The following is an 18,474-nucleotide window of genomic DNA, read 5'->3' on the forward strand; positions in this document are numbered from 1 at the left end:
TGGGAAAAGCTCTTTTTAAATTAATCAAATGAAATCTCCTGCGAGTCTCCTTTGCGCTGGGGGAAGGGCGTTTGGGGTTGGAAATTTCTGCTGGAATCGTGCTATTTTCCCAGTTGTGCCTGAAACAAACAGGAGCATTTTGGTAAATTAGATCAGCAGGAAAAGTCAAATGAATGTGATGGAATGAAACACCCTTGTATATTCCCCCCACTTAAATGATATTTTGGCAAGAATAAATAATTAAAAAAAAAAAGAGTAAAGGCTTTGATGAGGGGGAAGCTGAGAGACACAAAGCCCCAGAAAGGCGGCAGGAAATTAAAGTTAATTATAAAGGAGGATTAATTTAAGCCATCAGACATGGCATGCTGGGTTAATGTCAGGCCTTAGATGCATTGCAATGCATGACAGAAATCTAAGAGCCGTCAGCCACTGCAAAAGTGGTTTTTTATTGAAAAACATAAATTGCATTTGGTGTTATCCCAGCAAAACACGTGTCTTGGGGGAGGCGGCGGCGGTGCGTAATGGCCACTCGCTTGGAGCACAGAGGAGCAGGCTCGGCGTTTCCCTTTCCTTGCCCAGCCATCCTGCAGCGGCCAGGCTGCGGCTCCCCTCCTCGCTCCTGAGTCTCTCCTGATGAGCATTTGCAACTCCTCTGAAGGATGTGTACGACGCTGCCCGATACTCTTTATCCCACTTTTTCCCTCGCACCGCGTCTGCCCCTGGCTGTCCCTGCCCTGGGCCGTGGCTCAGCCTCGCTGTTCCCGGGGGACACGGGGGCTGTCAGTGCTGCTCCGGCAGCTCCTCACCTGCCTCCACGGCTCGGCCAGATGTGGACTGGCTGTCTCTGATGGCATGTGGGGTTTATGGGGCTTTTTTTTAGCCAGTTGCGGGAACTTTTCCTCTCTCCCATGCCTCGGAGGCAGCGGCTGCCCCATTGCTGCATGAGGGCTGCCATCGTGCTGCTTTGCCTCGGCCCCGGCGCCGTTCCCTGCCTCCCCGCTTTCCCGTCAGGTACGAGTGATCCCCATCAGAACCCGGTGGTGAGGCCTAGCGGGTTCCTGCCATGCTTCGTGCTGCATTTAGATCCATAGTAAGTTTAGATGCCTAAAAAGTGGGTGTTTCATGGCCGCAGCATGGATTGCCTCAGCCTTCCTTCGCAAACCAGCACGGCCACCTCCCCTTCCTCACGTCCCTTAGGTCCTTCCCTAATGGTAGGATACAGTTAGCACAGCACTCCCGTCGCTGCCTCTCCCCAAAGACGTCCTTTAGAGGAGCTGTAGAGGACGGCTGAGGTCCCTGGCACACCCCAGACAGCCTTAACTCAACCTTCTGCAGCTCTGAGCTGGACCACGGCGAGCGGTGCCACCTCCTTCCCCTTGCGGCCCCCTTGCAGCGCCCAGCCTTGCCCCTGGGCACTTGTTGCAAACATTGGAGACTTTAAATAAGGGGCTTACTCGGGGTTTGACACCCGCCTGGGATCGCGCTGCATCACCCCAGCCCTGCCCTGAGCTGCTGCTTGCTGCTCTGCCAAACTTCGCTTTTAATGAGACCGATACCACCCATCCCGTCCGTGCGGAGGATGTGCCCGCTCCCTGCGCGTCTCCTCGCTGAGCGCCTCAGCACAGTAATTAGCCGTGCTGCCTCGCCTGATAACGTCGAAGCAGGAGACTCAGAGAAAAGGGCGGCCAGTAGAAGCCGTGCCTCCTAGACAAGCTTCTGCGGTCACCATAAAATCCAGCGGCGCTTTCTCCGCACTGGCTGTGGTTTACTGATGTTGATGCAGGGGTGGCTGCAAAAAGGCGTCTTGGCTGTTGCAGCAGATGGGCTCATTTCCAGGGCTTTTAAGGCATTAAAGCAAATCATTTTTACTTCCTATCCTCCCATCTCACTCGCTTTATTCTTACTTCTCAGAGGGACTTAACGCGGAATACGTGAAAGGAGAAAACATGGAAGCTGTCGTAAGCGAGGAACCCCAAGGTGAGACCTGTGCATTCCTTTCCCTCTCTGCACCTGGCCACAAAAGCAGCTTTACTGAGGGACTTTCTTAAAGTCCCTCGTGCTGTACGGAGCTGCTCTGTCTCTTTGATGAAGACGCCACTTAGGTGATGCTGCAGCTTTTTCCAAAACACCCACCACAGTGTTTTTCCCCATTTATCGCACACAAAGGAAAGCCTTGGTAAGAGACCAAGGAGCTCACGCTGCAAACGGTGGCAGTTAATATTTAGCTTTCATGTTTTCAGCCGTCGAGAGTGTCTTAGACAAGAAAAGCGTGCTCCTCCTTTCAGTGACAGATTATCAGGCTGCTGCAAAGGCTTTTCCAGTGTCACGCACAGCCATCCGGAACTGGGCACCCATTGCTTGCACTCTGGTTCCATCGTGTGCGATCGTACTCACGGCTTTTTCTCTTTCTCCCTAGTTAAATACTCAGTGCTGGAAACACAGTCAGCAGAACCACCAAAACAAGACGGCGCGAAGATGTAAAGCATGACCCGGGGCTGGAAAAGAATCAGTCAGCAGCAGATGGAGATCTTAACATGCTTGTAATTTAGCTTTTTATTTAATTCGACTCCAAAGCTATTTAATGTATATTTAAGCTTGAACTGGCTTCTTATTGCTCTAGGCTTTAGGGTTAGAGTGGTAGTATGTGGTTTATTTTTTTTGTAAAGAGGTATATGTTTACATTGGAGTAATATTGTAGGTTGGATGTCCGGTTGTATGCAAACCAATAGAAGGTGTGTCGGCAGCGGTCAATTTTCAATTAAGGGACAAGATCTTTTTCAAGGAGCAGAAGAGCTTACAGGTGTGAAGGAGGACGGTGAAGTGCCTGTAAACAGCCATCCAAAGCAAACCGCCCAAAGCCCTTTGTAAAGCCCCTCCAGCCCACTGCTGCCATCGGCTACGGGCACCCCGCTTCCAACGGCAGCGATGAAAACTGCACGTTTCCTGAGGGCAGATCCCGGTCCCTGGCATAGCTACACCCCAAAATGAAGTGCCTACGGGTGGGTCCTCGGGGGAGCCTCGGGCTGAGGCAGGTGATTCCCTGCTCCCAAGCCGGGAGTTGAGGATGCTTCACCACCGCCCAGCACTGGGCTTCTAACCACGTAAAAGGACCCGATTTTTCACACCAAGTGATAAATACAGGTAACAGCAGCGTGTGCAGCCTTCGCTTTTGGCAAATACCGTTTGAATGGTTGGCTCTGTGCTGGAGATCAGAACGGAGCTGAAGGTGCCAAGCGATACAGTTGGTCCGTGTGACACGAGATCGTCACCGAAATGAAAAACGTGGGTGTTTGGATGCTCTCAAGGACAGGTTCAGATCTCATTCACACTAGAACAAATTACAGATTTAACCCAAAAGAAAACAAATTATGTATCCATTAAGAGCTGTAGCGCTCACTACCACCAGAGCAGTGGTACTGGTACCGAGACCTGAACTTCACTGTCCTGCAAGAATTTGTGTTTATATTTGTAGTCCCTCCCCAACCCTTTTTTATCGCTGCTAAAGTGTGGATGCTGCCACTTTCCAATACATTTATCCAAATCAACAATTGCTTAAAAAGCATGCTCTCAAGTGAAGGGAAATTCACTTGGTGTCAAGAGATACTCACGATTTATATATAAACCTGAAATGTGCGCATTTGGTACTGTTTTGCAAATCCTGAATTTTGCGAATGTGTATTAAAAAAACCAAAACAAAACCAAAAAAAAAACCCCCACCTTTCAGTTGGATGTACAAATTCACAGCTTTCAGGTAGCCGGGACTTGGAGGCGGCCTTGCCGGGAGGTGAATGAGCCCCGGAGCATTGCTGCCCAACTGCTCCCTCTGAAAGGAAATCGCCTGGTAACGTGGTGAAGTATTTTGCAATAGCTGCACAATTCTTTATGCTCTTTTTAACACTTGCGTTTTTAAAGCCTTACACTAGCTCTAGCAGAACAGCGACAGCCTTTTGTAAGGGAGATGAGTTGTAGGGATATATGGTGCCTCACGCGCATTTGGAATACTGAGGCTACAATACTGCTACGAACTCCTGCTGCTTTGTTTTATGAATGTGTTTGGATTAGGAAACAAAACATTTAATTATTGGCTGCTCAGAGAGTGGAAGCAGAGGAAATAGAGGTGGGATGGGCTCTGTTCGCTCACTCCCCGAGAAGGATTCTCCCGGAGGAAGCAGGGCTGGGATCATCCCGTGCAGCAGCCCGGATGCCGACGAGCCACGCGGCCGAGAGGCTGCATCTCCGTTCCCAAACGCCACCGCCTGTTTTTCTTTCTTAACCAAACACATTTGCAAGCCGTAGCATGAAAAATGTTTTTTAGAGAGTTATTGTAGATGATGTGTTACCACACGGCATTGATGAACGCCAGGAGCCATTTTCCTACCTTAGATCAAGTGACCGTTTGTCATCGTCATTGTCCATTTGTCGTTTTCCCGCCGCCTGGGGTTCCTGTAGGTGCAGGTGATGGGGTTTATCCCATTTCTGTTACCCTGCCCACCCCGTTGCTCTAGAGCACAGTGCGATGGAGCATCCAGCATCACTTAAAGATAGAGCACCTACCCCTCCTTTAGGAAGCTCTTGCACTACAACGTAGGAGAAACACGTGTCTGATTCACAAATACTGCAGTTTAAAAAAAAAAAAAAGGGCAAAACCCCCCCTATTTCACTGAAAAAAACCACCCAGTTTTTAGAACTCAGAAGTTGCTCTGTTCCCCAAGGCCTTTCTATGACTTTGGTGAACACTTACACCTTAGTGTAATTCCTAGGTATGTAGAAAACCATAAACGCGCAGTGAACGGGAGCACTTTTTCCAAAATTTACAGTAACAGGATTAAAGATCTCTTTCTCTAAGATTTCAAATAGGAAAATATTGACATATACCAAAGGAAAGAAACTAAACTTGGTCTTCTCTTCAAAACTGGACAAAAGTCAAAGTCTTAATGCGCTAAATGTCAGTAAAGGCTCAATTTGCTTTTTATTGCAGTCTGGCTCCTTCATCTGAACTCTCAGACCAGTCTCTGAGAAACAGGGAGTTTATACATCATTTATATTTTGGGCATTAGAGCAACTGAGAGGATTCCTGTGTATTTCCCTAGTCGTGATCCAAGTTCTGAAACAACTGACCCAGCACTGACCTCTCTAACTACTTTCATGTAATTAGTGTCTATTCTCTTCAAATCTGGACATGGAATTTCAAAAAATCCTGCACTTTAGGTTCTGTATACACGGTACGAACTTTCTCATCCTTTATTTAAAAAGGCCATAAAAAAATGGGATTTTTTTTTTCTTTTTATGAGTCCAAAAACTCTACACAGACTTGCTCAGAGGGCTCACACTAACTGCGCTGTGAGCCCTTTTTCTTACCGCACTTCGCTTCTTCAGCTTAATTAAAGCTATTTTTAATAAAATTATTCGGAAAAGGTTTCTCAATTACAGAGAAAACAGAGAACTGAACGAATTTAACTAGCTTTTTTCCTGTTGTTTATCAATTACTTGCATTTTCCTTTGGCAATACTGTAGGATTTTCTTCATTTGAGATTTGGCAATACTGTAGTAGTTTCTTTGTTTTAGATTCTTCAGTTGAGAATACTCTGACATGAATTTCTGGTACTATAAATTCCGTCATTTCCATGCAACCGCGCTAAGGAACCCTTACAAGTGCTATATTGTCATTCTTAACTCCTCATTTGTTGTGATAAAAATGTAATTAGTCCATAATACCATTTCAAATTCTGAAAAAAGTAAGATGAGTTGACAGGCTAAAAGGCTTTAAAAATTTGCCTCTGCAAGAAAGAAGGTTCAGGAACAACTGAAGTTCAGAAACAACGGGACCGTGAAATTAGAGCATCCCTTCTTTGGAGGGAGGGTCTCACTCAGGAGCAACTCAGAAGCACTGTTTGCTGCTGCAGAAGCGACCTATACCACATGAAAGTTGGATGTTATGCTATGAAAAGATACGGTTCGTTTTGCTAATGTGCATGTTAAGGATCACGGGGGTAAAAAAATCAGAATTTGACTACCATTGGAAAACACCAAATAAAACAAGTTGTCTAGTAAGACATTTTAGACTTGTTTTTTTTGTGGTTTTTTTTCATGTTGGAAGTAAACAGCAAATGGTGTTATTGTACATCACCTCTTCTAGAACTACACTAAAGACTTTATTTAGAAAAACAAAACAAACTGGACTTTGTGAGGAAAACGAGTATCATTATGAAAACTTTAATGATAAAAATGAAGTATTTTCATGCACACACATACACGCACTCTCCTTGCCTCACCCAGCAACTAAACTCTAGGTAGCGCCCTGTGTCCCTGCCTGCTCTCAGCACGGCTGGGTTTTGGTCCCTCTCGTTCCTACAGTTTTCTTTGGAATTTCACATCCAGTAGATGAATCTCCCATGCGGTGCAAACTAAGCTTTTGACCTTTGTATAATGATGCAGCGCTTAGTCTCACAGTCGAAAAAGGTGGTTTATATTTCGGACTAGCTACTTCCAACTCATACCTCTTGTAGAAATGGAATTCTTTCTTCCCAACTGCACAAGATCCGGCAGTCAAAAGATCTCTAATGTGATACCCACTTAGTTCAGCAGATGCGATCTCTCAGCAAACGCATGCTCCTTTTTGCTTTTTAACATAAATGCTGTACACGGGGAATACTCTAAATTTTCCATTTTACTTTGTCCTCTGCTGTGGGGCTCAATGACTGGGAGCTCTTGATCCCAACAACCATTGTCTGTTAGAGAACCAGCCATTCTTGGTGTTACTACATACAGCGTATGAATTAGTACAGCTTTTCTTGGAAAATAAGTGAAAAATCAAACACTTCTTGTTTAAAGCTTTAACTCCTTGAGAGGAAGGCTGCCTATGCAGGGAACAAAACCAGGCAGATAGGAGTGTTTACCAGCTTTAAAAGCCTTCCATTTTAATGAAACAACAAAAAAGAAATTGCTTTTGTCTACAAAGGAGGAAAAAGTGTAATTCAGCTCTGAAACAGGACTAAAATAGCAAAGCGTCTGGTGCTGATTGTTCACTTGACTTACGTTACAATCAAAAAATGTTTCAGTTGGTCACCGAGGCCTCAGCCCATTCTGGGAGAGCAGATTCAGGTTGTTCCCCCTCTCACGTGTCATTGACAAGAAAATCCTATAGGCCAAATTTAACTGCTTGCTGTCTTTGCACGTTCTCTTTATACTCGGCAGAGTCAAAACCAAAAACCAAAGCAAAGAAAGACCTTGCTTTTGAATGAGAAGTTAATAGTTCTGTCCAAGGTGTATCAGACAGGAAAGGGGGTTCTGCCCTTTCCTCAACTAGTTCAATGCTGCCTTATTTAAAAATTAAAAATTAATGACAGATTTGTTAAATCAATAGGAAAAATCTGCTTATCAGGCATCAGGCTGAGTACAAAGACACTCGCCTCTTCAATATAAAGCTATGTTTTATCTAGCGTATATGAGCTATGTAACACCTTTGAAAATTTCCACGCTAAGTAGACAGAAGACCCTCCGTCGTGCCCGCACGTACCCCAGCAGGCCCCTCGCCCGCTGCTCCCCCTTCAGCCCACAGCAGACTCGCTCAGCGATGTTCGAACTTGTGGATAAACAGCCCGTCGGTTGAAAGAACTGGTATTCTTCTATGCAAAACCGAATTCGCAGATTTTAGCTCTAGGAATCTAAGCTTTAAAAATCTCAGAATGCTCAAGCTAATCCAGTCATCACTTTTACAGTAATTATAGAGAAAATGTTGTGATTGTTAGCAGCAACGAAGAGGAAAACTTCAAAAGATTTTCTTTAGCGCTGCATTTTAGAGATAATGTGCTTTACTTTAATATACAGTTAAAATGTCAAGGAAATCCGAAGTATGGAAGAGTTTAATTCAATACCAGCTCAACATATTTTGGCAACGTAGGATTCACTGCTGGCACACTGTTCAGCAGAACCATTTTTACAAGGAAACATCTTTCATCCATTTATAAAAAGCCTGCGGTCGATTAAGGGTTGCAACATTGCAAGCCTTCCTAAACTTTGCTCTTGTAGGTGAGTATCTATTATGAAAAGCATTCACGATAATAAAAAGGACACGCTGAAATACCCTCCACTGCACAGTAAACTTACGAGACTGGATACAGCACATCTGCCTTTCCCCTTGAGGTTGGAAAAGCGCTCAGCAGCTCGCCTTACGCATAAACTACACACCACGTATATGAATGCAGAGAAAGAGGAAAGCGCCGTCGCACGTTAAGAACAAATGCCCAGTAATAAATGAATACTCACAGGCAGCAAAAACCACAATCAGCATATAGAATCAACTGGCTCTCCAGAACGGGGCTGAATTCGCGCTAGCAGAACTTGGACAACGCAAGCACAAGTCAAAAAGCAGAGCTGCAGTATTTAAGTGCCCTAAGGAGAAGAACCAGATTCCCGTGAAACATAGCAAGGAAAATAATCCAGGGAAAATTTTCAGCACGCACCACTCCTGGGCCTTCCAAGAAAGCCACTGAAACATTTTTTAAAAGGTTGGATGTTACAGTAATCAAATCTTTCTGATATGAATATTTTAGGGGGGAGATGAAAGACAGTTGGAAATGTATATTTTATATGAAAACACCGTTAAATTATTCACTTTACAGAAAAAAATGCTAGCAGCAATTTAAAAAACAAAAAGCCAAGAGGCTTTATTTCCAGAAAACCAATTAAGATCATATTATTTAAAAACTTTGCCGCACAAAGTCATTACAAGTTAAGGTCTTCAAAAGAGTTTGGACAGGCAGGATCCATTTTCTGAACTTCCAGCTTAAAAGCACGGGAGCGTGCATATGTTTCACATCACATACACATGTGTATAAATGGACACAGCTTTGCATTTTGTGTGTACACTTCAAAACAAAACACGCTTAACAAAATGTGGAGCTATACAGACTATACAATTTACACAGCTGGGTGTCATTCCAACCCCAAATATTACCATTTGCTAGAAAACAAACTTTTTACTTTGTACAAGACTTTGACGTGAATAAGTTTACCCCTTGCTCAGGAGGCTGAAACTGAACAATAAGCTAAACAGTCAAAAGACTTTATTTCAACTTGTACAAAAGGCATTAAAAAACCTAAAATACATGCTTTACCAAATATATTACATCATACAAGTCAGTGTGGTGTACTTGATAAATCCAGCTTAACTTCATCCACTTTTAATGGCATATTTAGTCAAAATGTAAAACTGACTACACTGGAAAACATTTCTTTTAAAATCAATTTCCAAGTGCATTAATTACCTAAAAAAAATAGAACGCTCTAGCAAAAAAAATAAACATATTACTGAGTGAAATAAGGAGCTCCCATTCAGAAAAACGTTCTGTGTTCTGTGTAAGCATCATGTGGCATTTAACCTGATTCTCTCAACCAGGCACGGTACCCCAGGCAGCGCGAGAGGCATTTTTCTGTCTGCTTGGCAGATGGGTTCCTTTTTGGGATGGTTAAATTGTTAGTTGCTCAAAACAAAGTTTCATTTCACAATTGGTGATTTAGCTAGAGATGTCAAAACACATGTGGGAACTGCCAACAAGAAAATACATCACATCTATTGAAGCTCTTTTTGGCCTCATCATGCTAATACCAGACACAGAGTAAGGCATGTAGATCATAGCAATTACAAGTCACTCGCACTCGTTTTGTGATGGGAAAAGCATTTCACCCTCCTCTCTGTGTTACCTGACGATTTTTTTCACATGGCTTTTGTTACACATCACACAGAGGTGTGCACCGGTGTGGCTGAATGGGAAGGAGATGAACCTCTATCAGAGGAGGAAGAAATGGATCGTGTAGCGGCTTCCCGCTGCAAATCTTCAACCTTCTTCTGAAGCTCCGTCCGGATGGCGAGGAGCTCTTTAAGATTTTGATGGATTGGAACCTGCCGGGTGAAGAAAGAAAAGGCTTATTTTGACTCTCACAGTGAGTCACCTTCTCAAGCAGTGCTCCACTGTTTCCTTCAGTAACGCAATGAGTCCAACACCTATGAATTTCAGTATATCAATATTTAGGGACAGTCATTTGAAATTAAACATTTCAGCAAACTGTCCCTTTCTAACAACACAGTTGGCAGGAAACCTGTTCAAAAGACTGTTTGCAAACGGTCTTGATGGGCTACCAAGTGTATTCCAGTAAATGTACCCCTATCCCTTATCAATACCACTTTCGGTTGAACTTAAAATGCCTTTCCCGGGGATCTATTTCCTCTGCCTGTTGGGACAGAACTTATTTTCTAAAAAGAACAGCGTTCACAAAGCAGGCTCCATACAGAGCATCTTGTTACTCTTCTAACCAGGCACCTTTCCAAGAGTCTGACCCCGTCCAGCTTGTCAGTGAGAGAAGTGCAGCAGCCAAGTGAATTGTGCTTGTGGTGGGCCTCCCGGAGTCACACTCTGATAAACCTCTCGTAGAACTGGATCAGGTTTCTGTCTCTACTTCTTACAGTGCCCAAAAGCCTCCAGAGATGCACCTCTCTGCCTCAGACTTCTCCACATTGCTCACGCTCATCTGGAACATTCAGCTGTATCACGGCCAAAGGAAGATGCAAGCCACGCTGGTTTTTGCAGCTGGATCTGTTATCTCAGGCAAGCACAAAAAGACCTCCCCTCCTTCCAAATGCCACAGAAAGGCCAAAAAAGTTTGACTGTAGATTGCTTTTAATTTATCTTGTATGAACTCTAATTGCTTATAGTTTTTGGAAAGAGCAAGATGGGAAAATAATTTAATTGGGCTGGCGAGACAATCACAGGGAAATGCAGCAATGGGAAATCTTTGGATTGATAGACGTTGTAAGTAATTTATACCCCAGGATTATGGAATGCCAGGCTCCAGGAAAACGCATTCACCCACGATCACCTCCTGCTGCTTAAAAGTGATTACGGCGCTGGGATGCACACCTGAGCATGAAATTCTCATAGGGTGCTATGTGAAGAAGATATCAAAAACCAGAAAGGGTTTCTCTTCTTGCCATCAACACACAACTCGGTCACAATTTATGGTTATATGAATTCAGGCTTTTGAGAGAAAGTTCACAAAAAATCCATGCATGTGATTTTGACATTTTCAAAATCTAACACTCGTGTTTCTGCAACGGGAAAATACCACTTCATTTCTAATCTTAGTTCTAACTTAAAAGAATAAAATAACATCAAACAGTCTGCAATGAATTCCTTCTCTTCTTGCAATCTTCTCCTGCGTCTGCCACACAAACTCTTTGGCAAGTAAGGCCTACAGACAACAGCCTCCTTCACTAAAACACAAAGCAGAAAGCCAATCTCATTTCTCTGAGGTGGTATACGGAAAATGCACACACCTAAAAACATGGCAAACCAAGTCTGGTGATGGAGCTTGTGCAAGATGCTGTACTACGCGCTACCGAAAATTCAAATTTCACTGAAGACCAAGACTTTCTGGAATTAGCATTCCCTTTCTGTTTTTTTTTTTTCTTTCCTCAAGTAAAAGATCCGTTCCTCATACACTCCCACTTCAGATTTCTTCTTTATGAAGACATTTTTGTGAAGCACTTAGGTCTGGAACAGAGTGATTTACCATTGGTATCATTAGTCACGCAAGCCCTGGGTCACGGGAGATTTGTACACCTGATTTCTGCACAGCTTAATCATGATTCAGCGTAACAGGCCACTTTCTCCTAGACACCTTTCACACGGGCATTGGCTGGTGTGTTCCACTGCACAATGCTCAAATACTCATAAAAAGCAGTTCCATACGACTGGCTTTTGGGGAACCCCCTACAAATCATTTCAGGATACACAAAAGCCACTGCAGAATTTGGCAAGGAGGAAAACTGTGGCTGCAAATCTTAATCCTTCTCCTGCATTCCCCCAGAACCTAATTCAACAAGATGCATGCTCAAACTTTGACACCACATGCCCACCTCAAAGAACAGGACTGTCTTTAAATAAATTAGCTAAATAGCGATAATGGCATTTTAAAAGTCCGTGTATATTCAAGTCACAAAAAAACCTCTTCAGCATTAAGGCTGAAAAATAACACCCTCAAAAAATTAGGTGTCAGAATGAAGATTACTTCTTCAAACTCATTTCAGCCTTCCTGTACATCTGTATAAAACGTTGGTTAAATAAACATTAAAATACTAGATTCCCCTTGTATTCCTCGTTTATTCAGTGCACAGTCTGATGCTACTCAATTAGTGAGCAGTTATTCAATATTTAGTTTTGTTTGCAGTGTCTGACCCCATCCTTTATTTATTCTTCTGAACTTAAAATGATAAAATTTCCTTTTCTGTACTTTTATCTCATGTCAAGAAACAAATTTATTTCTGCAGTACTCTAATGAGGTATGGGAGTACCAACACTCCACTTTTACAGACAAGGATCTGAAGCAAACACCTCCTAATTTTGCACAGCTTGGATCTCAAATTGCTTTAACAGAGAAGTTTGTAATTCTGCACTTCGGCCTTGTGGGCATCAAGCAGGACACCCAGTACACCAGGAGCACAGACACGGTGAACATTCTGCTCCAGGTACCTCCCTTACAACAGAGGAATCCTGCGGGAAAGGCAGGGAGAAACTTCATTTCTCCAGAGCAGCATCCTGCTCCCTCACCCTCGGGACGATTTTTCTTTGTCTGCAGCGGCGTCCCCTCCCACCTACTTTCTCAGATTGTATTCCATGGGTTGAACAGAAAAGCAAAGACCTCCAACACTTGGAGCATTATTCACTCCTAGTTCCTATTCCCAGTTTGTCACAATTCTCTCGTAGACTCTGTATCAAATCCATCTCTCAGTCCTTTTACTCTCATTTATTCTCGGGCCTTGAGAATTCACTGAGATTGTTCCAGCCTCAGACCTCCAAATTGGATGAATTTCCTCCAGGATATGAGCAGGCACATTTCTGAAACATAATCTCTCTTACTAAAATCTCACGTTTGCCCTAGAGATGGAATATTTACAGAAAAACAGCCCCTTGCCCCAACAAAAGAAGTCTAAAATACCAATATTTTCATATGGGAAAACATTTTTCTTAGTCACATTCTCATAAGCAACTCAGTCTTCTTGGACAAAGTTTTACAAAACAATTCCGGCAGAGACACATACTTGGTGACTCAATACATATCATTAGAGTCTGGCAAAGCTGTAAGCAAGGCAGAGTCTTAAAATGGAAAAAAAAAAGGGTCACCTTTAAAATGTTGGCCATCTTTCAATAAGTGCATGTTAGATGTAAACACTGCGAGACAGTTCTACATAAATATCATCATGCCATTTCATATGGTAGCGTAAACACGAATGGTTTTCTAATGTCAAGTCCTTCCCAGGAAAAGATTCTCATTTAACACAGCATCATGCAGATGCGCACTGATGTAAAACGATGAAATTCTGAAAATAGATTTCACACACTAAACTGCCGACACATACTTTAATTTCATGAAATAACGTGTCAAATTCAGTCTAGAGAAATCTTTAGCGCTTTCAGAGTATTTTCAAGCAGCTGACAATAACCGATTTATTAGCGATAAAGGTCCGTGTTCAAATTACATACTCATGGGGTAACAAAAAGGTGGTACAGGCAGCTGAAAGATATAAAAAAATTATTATAGACGTTCTTACCAAAAGAGACCTGAAAAGCAGCCTAGCATGAGGAGCTGTGTTTTGCCCCAGATGTCTTCAATTCCGCTACTGTAACTTCCCTTTTTTGAAAAAAGCAGCAAATTCAAATCGTAGAGAATGAAAAGATAGACAGTGGTGCTGGAGGGAAAAAGGGGGAAAACGCCCAACACAAAGCCTCAACCTCAAGTCATGTGTATTTTTTTTTTTTTTTAATGAAGCCATTAAGAGAACCAAATAGAATTTATTTGGATTATGCAGCTTTCTGGAAGCCTCCTTCCATCTTGGAAGGAGGAGGAAGGGTACATGAAGCATCTTCACAAAAACCATTAAAATACCAATAATAATAAGAAAGAAGTTTAGTTCATTTCCACATTTCCTAAAGACTTATTCCCAGGCAGAGCTGTTGCTGCTGGTGTTTCCTCATATCATCCTGTGCAAATTCTTACCGATAACTACCTCCATTTTAGTCACTTCACACCATTATATTTCAGCGTGTGATTCCTCTCTCAAATAAAGCCTTCAGAAAGGAACGGGTCCAACAACCCTCACAATAACACCCCTAATGGCTTGCTGTGAACGAGGTTCTCCTCTACTTTGCCATTGTTTAGAATAAAAGGAAGAGTGACACATTCTGCAAGGAACAAGAAGTTTGGAGAAGATCGTTTATTAAAAGATCTTGTTACCACCTTCACCCCAGAAGTGTGTACTTGCACAGCACAACTAATGTCTCCATGGCAAGCTTTTATTACAGTCTTGTTAAGAAATCGTATAATTGATTTGACCGAGATGAATGTGTTGGGAGTCTGACAGCAGATACACCGTTTTCTACACTCTCATCCCACCTCTCAAATTAGGAGTGGCAGCTCAAAAGATGACTCTGGACCCAGCACTCAGTTGCACTCAAGTTATTTTTTGCCGCTTTACTCCCCTGTATGGATAGCCGATTTTCAGAAAAGCGTGCATCCTTTCCTTTGTGACAGCAGCTTCCCAGCGTGTTGCTGCAGTAACGCTGCTAGGCAACACCCGGCCACTACAGCCAGGTCCCCGTCATTTCTGTCCCTACTCCAAGGGAAAGCAAAGACCTACTTCTGCTGCACAAGAGGAGCCTACGCAGTACACAGATGGAACCTAACCCAGCAGTGCATCTGCAGTTTTGTTGGGCTGGAAAATTGGCTGGGCCGTTGCTCATTAGGTCTTCAGGATGTTTTTCACGTGTTATTTAAACTATCACCTCAATGTGCTGAAAAACAGTAACTTTCATTTCCAGTATTTAACAAAACATTCCAGTAAAAAATAAAGTAGAAACATAAAGGTGAATGTACCACCTTTTAACAGATTTTGGTGGGTTAACTTCATCAAAAGATTCTGTAATTTGACTATTTACAAGAAATAAAATTAAATTTCTCTAATTACATAAAATTTACTAAAAGCAGATCAGAATTTGATCAATCCCAAACAAAACTGGCATTTACATCTAATATAGCTAGCAATACAGTCCAAGCAGGGACTTGATAAGTATTGGTACATGGTGAGTACTTGGTAATCCAAGTAAGGGGTTTGCCAGCAGCAGTGGGGATAAGGGCCCGAATCCTTGGGGAGTCTGACCTTGCTCCAGGTGTTAACCAAAGACCTGGCTTTGTAAAAGCCAGAGAAGAATTTACCTGCAACACCTCAAGAAGATTTTTCAGTGCCTTTTTTTTTTTTTCCTTTTAATTGCTACTGTAATATTGACTCAGAAATTAAGAAGAATAACAAATTCACATTTTTGCCCATTTCAACATTATTTTCAGTTTCCAGTCCAACTTTTCTGCGTCAAGCCATGATTAAACTTAGGACCTGATCCCCCTTCCTCATACAGTCTATTCATCTGTATCTACCGTCTACTCTTGCACTTCTCCCTTCCCTTCCCCTCCATACCTAGGCTATTGCCAGCTGCCCTGTCTCTCCAGAGAGTTTCCTCTCCCTGGTACGAGCAGCCTCTTCCCCCTGTAAGACTTGAGATGATCCTCCCACTCCTAGTCATACTTGCAATATTTGAAACCCCGCCCCCAGTCAGCAAAAAACAGAAAAATGCCGCAAAATTGAGCGAGCCAAGTAGCGGTCTTCGCTCAGAAACAACTGATTTTTTGTAGCTTCCTGAAAATTAATCAGTTAAAACAGACGGGGTGTTATTTTCCTGATTAGCTAGCTTTGCTGCCTATTTGATTCAAAAGCAGATACTCTTCCTACACTTTAAAGATAAGGCACCTGCTGCCTATAATGAGCTGAAAAATACTTAAAACATTCTTTATTGCTTAAATATATTAAAGAAACATTCTTTATTGCTTAAAACACCATTGATATGAAACCATTTTTTAAACTGAATTATCCACGTGTTCATCAAAAGCAGAACCTGGTGTACTGTAACTCTCAGAACACACCACTTCACAGTTATAATAAATTATTCCTGCTGGGTGAGGACCTGAGGAAAGATAAAGTTGGGTTTTTTTAATTATGCCCACACAGAAACTATAATTATGCTATACAATATACATACCACAACACATAAAAAACTTCTAGACGTAAGACAGCTTCATTTCCTAAAAAATTCAAACCTTCCTCTTCACAGAATTGCTACAGTTCACTTTCAGTATTGATTTTCAGGTTTTCATTCCCAAGCAATCCTTCAGGATTCTGGAGTGCTTTTGGATAGCAAAACTTGTCAACACAAGGATAGGTATAAAAGAAATTATAATAGCTACTCACTTATAGTACTGCCGAGTCTTAATTGGATGGATATCTACCGTGTATTACTGTACTAGCTCAAGGACAGTCATTCACATGAAAATCGTTCAACAGTGAATGCATTTTGTCTTGTTCAGCGAGTATACTTTATCTATTTTAGCAACAGGGAAGAAAGGCTGCAGAGGAAAATGGTTATTTTAAATTCATTGCTTGACTTAAGACTGTCGGTTTTTCAAAAACTGGCTCCGTGCATTGGAAAGACAACAATATCTCTCACTTGAGCTTTTTGTTCCTTTTCATGTAGAGCTGGAACTCTGACAGACTTGCTTTTAAAACCTAGTTAACAGTATACTCACAGAAAAAGGAATTCTCAAATGATGAAAACAGCAGTTTTCAATAATGATCAATACTTCCACACTTATTGTAGCGGTATGCTCCAGGGAAACCAAGCAAAACCCCCTGGCCTTCTGGAAAAGCAATGACTAGCAAACAGAAATGATGAATCCTATGATGTGGGAACTGGAACAGAGATTTTTGCAAACAACTATATAGATTTCCAGACCCAGGAAACTCTACACGCTACAGGCTGATACCATGGCTTGTTAAAACCTACAGCCCATTTACATTTAGACATCTGATAGATTAGAGTAATGCTTTGAGTGCTTGCTCTTCAAAACATGTTAGAGACTCCAAAAATGAAGATTATTTGTACAGTACTAGTTTCTCCCTTTATGTGCATGTTCTGATGCTGTGCTCATTACGGGACACCAATCTTTTTTTTTTTTCTTAAATAACTACAGATTCTTTCAGCACACAGGATAAGCAGTTAGTCTTTATTTTCTTCCGTATCAATTGAATGCTGAGAGTTTTATCCGCAGCTGCAAGTTACCTGCAGTAAACCAGACTGGAAATCTTGACATAGACACCCAGATAGAAACTACCAGGTACTGTAGGAAACTTGCCTTGTCTCACAAGAAACTCCACGATAAATGCAGGGATGAAATTTCCTTAGCTAGGGCAACACTCAGCTACCTAACCCACGAGGTGATTCCTTCTCCTGACATCTCCTGCCTCATGCTTTCATGCAAAAAGATAGACTTGAGACCATGGATCATGGACCAGCAATGCCAAGCATTTCCAGAGCCATATGATGGCTTTGTCCTGCCACAAAATGGTCTTAAATCATATGTATGAACTTTGAAAATACTACAACCAACATCAACATGCTCAGAGAGGAAAATGCTAGGCAACTTGACTGAAGGCAGGTATAAATAATACCCACAAGCCAGACAGTAAGTCCTATCCTGTTATATGCAGGATGAAGCATCTCGGTAATTATGTTTTCCAGTTTATTCACAAAAATTTTTCCAGTGATGCTTAGCATCTTATTTGTTCTTTTAAATATGCAATATTTTGTGTTTATTGACACTGAAGTTCATCTGACATCTCATCACTCAACTGCTCAACACATCAAATCATTCTACAATTCTATACACAGCATAAAAAAAAGCAGCAATCATTGTAACCTATTTATGTGCTTTCCAGATCATTTCTGTATATACTGAACAGTTATTTATTCCTACCTTTTCCTTTCCTTTTTTTTTAAGCCAACTGTTAACCTATGAACAGGCTTCCCCTGGCTCTTCATGGAAGCTCGTAAGACTGCCTTTAGCAGATGATCCCATTCCAGTAGGTGAATTGAATTTCTAGGTTATAGACAATGCCAGCCTTATATTCTAGATGAGCATCCACACACACCGAGAAAAGAATGAATTTGAAAAACTTATAGGGATTCCTGTGATATTATCTCTAGCACAGTGGGCACATTTCCAGATCAGAGCTTGAAGAAAAGTTAATAAAGCCCCAATAATTAAAACAAAACAAGCTTAAGCCCTGTATTCCAAGGGTTAAAATGTAATTTCCCAGAAGGCGTAAAAACAACTAAACATATCCTAATGGACTATGTAAATTTTGTGACTAAAATACATTCTTTTCCTTGTCTCTCCCATAGGAAGGCACAGCTTGAATTGAAAGGACCAGAACTTTTACTCATGCTCTGCATATATGACTTGTAAAAGTATTTTATTTCAAAAATACTGCCCCTGCAGAAGTCATATTCAGGAAAATAATTTCTTGTGCTCTCC

General features: G+C 42.1%; 2 protein-coding genes across 5 annotated transcripts in view; one reads left to right on the forward strand and one right to left on the reverse strand.

Annotated features, from left to right (window-relative positions):
- CD99L2 (CD99 molecule like 2) overlaps window positions 1–6,055 on the forward strand; it is a 39,961-nt gene extending 33,906 nt beyond the window's left edge. Inside the window, exons 10-11 of the mRNA XM_074600671.1 lie at window positions 1,912–1,977; window positions 2,417–6,055. Coding sequence (XP_074456772.1) covers window positions 1,912–1,977; window positions 2,417–2,481 — 131 coding nt within the window. The 3' untranslated portion in view covers window positions 2,482–6,055. The remainder of the gene's footprint in view (window positions 1–1,911; window positions 1,978–2,416) is intronic.
- A 2,585-nt stretch (window positions 6,056–8,640) lies between these two features.
- MTMR1 (myotubularin related protein 1) overlaps window positions 8,641–18,474 on the reverse strand; it is a 38,980-nt gene continuing 29,146 nt past the window's right edge. For all 4 annotated transcript variants that reach the window (XM_074600666.1, XM_074600668.1, XM_074600667.1 and 1 more), the window contains one exon: window positions 8,641–9,901. In XM_074600666.1, coding sequence (XP_074456767.1) covers window positions 9,737–9,901 — 165 coding nt within the window. In that variant the 3' untranslated portion in view covers window positions 8,641–9,736. The remainder of the gene's footprint in view (window positions 9,902–18,474) is intronic.

This window comes from Larus michahellis, chromosome 9 (assembly GCF_964199755.1).
Source record: "Larus michahellis chromosome 9, bLarMic1.1, whole genome shotgun sequence".
Classification (NCBI taxonomy): domain Eukaryota; kingdom Metazoa; phylum Chordata; class Aves; order Charadriiformes; family Laridae; genus Larus; species Larus michahellis.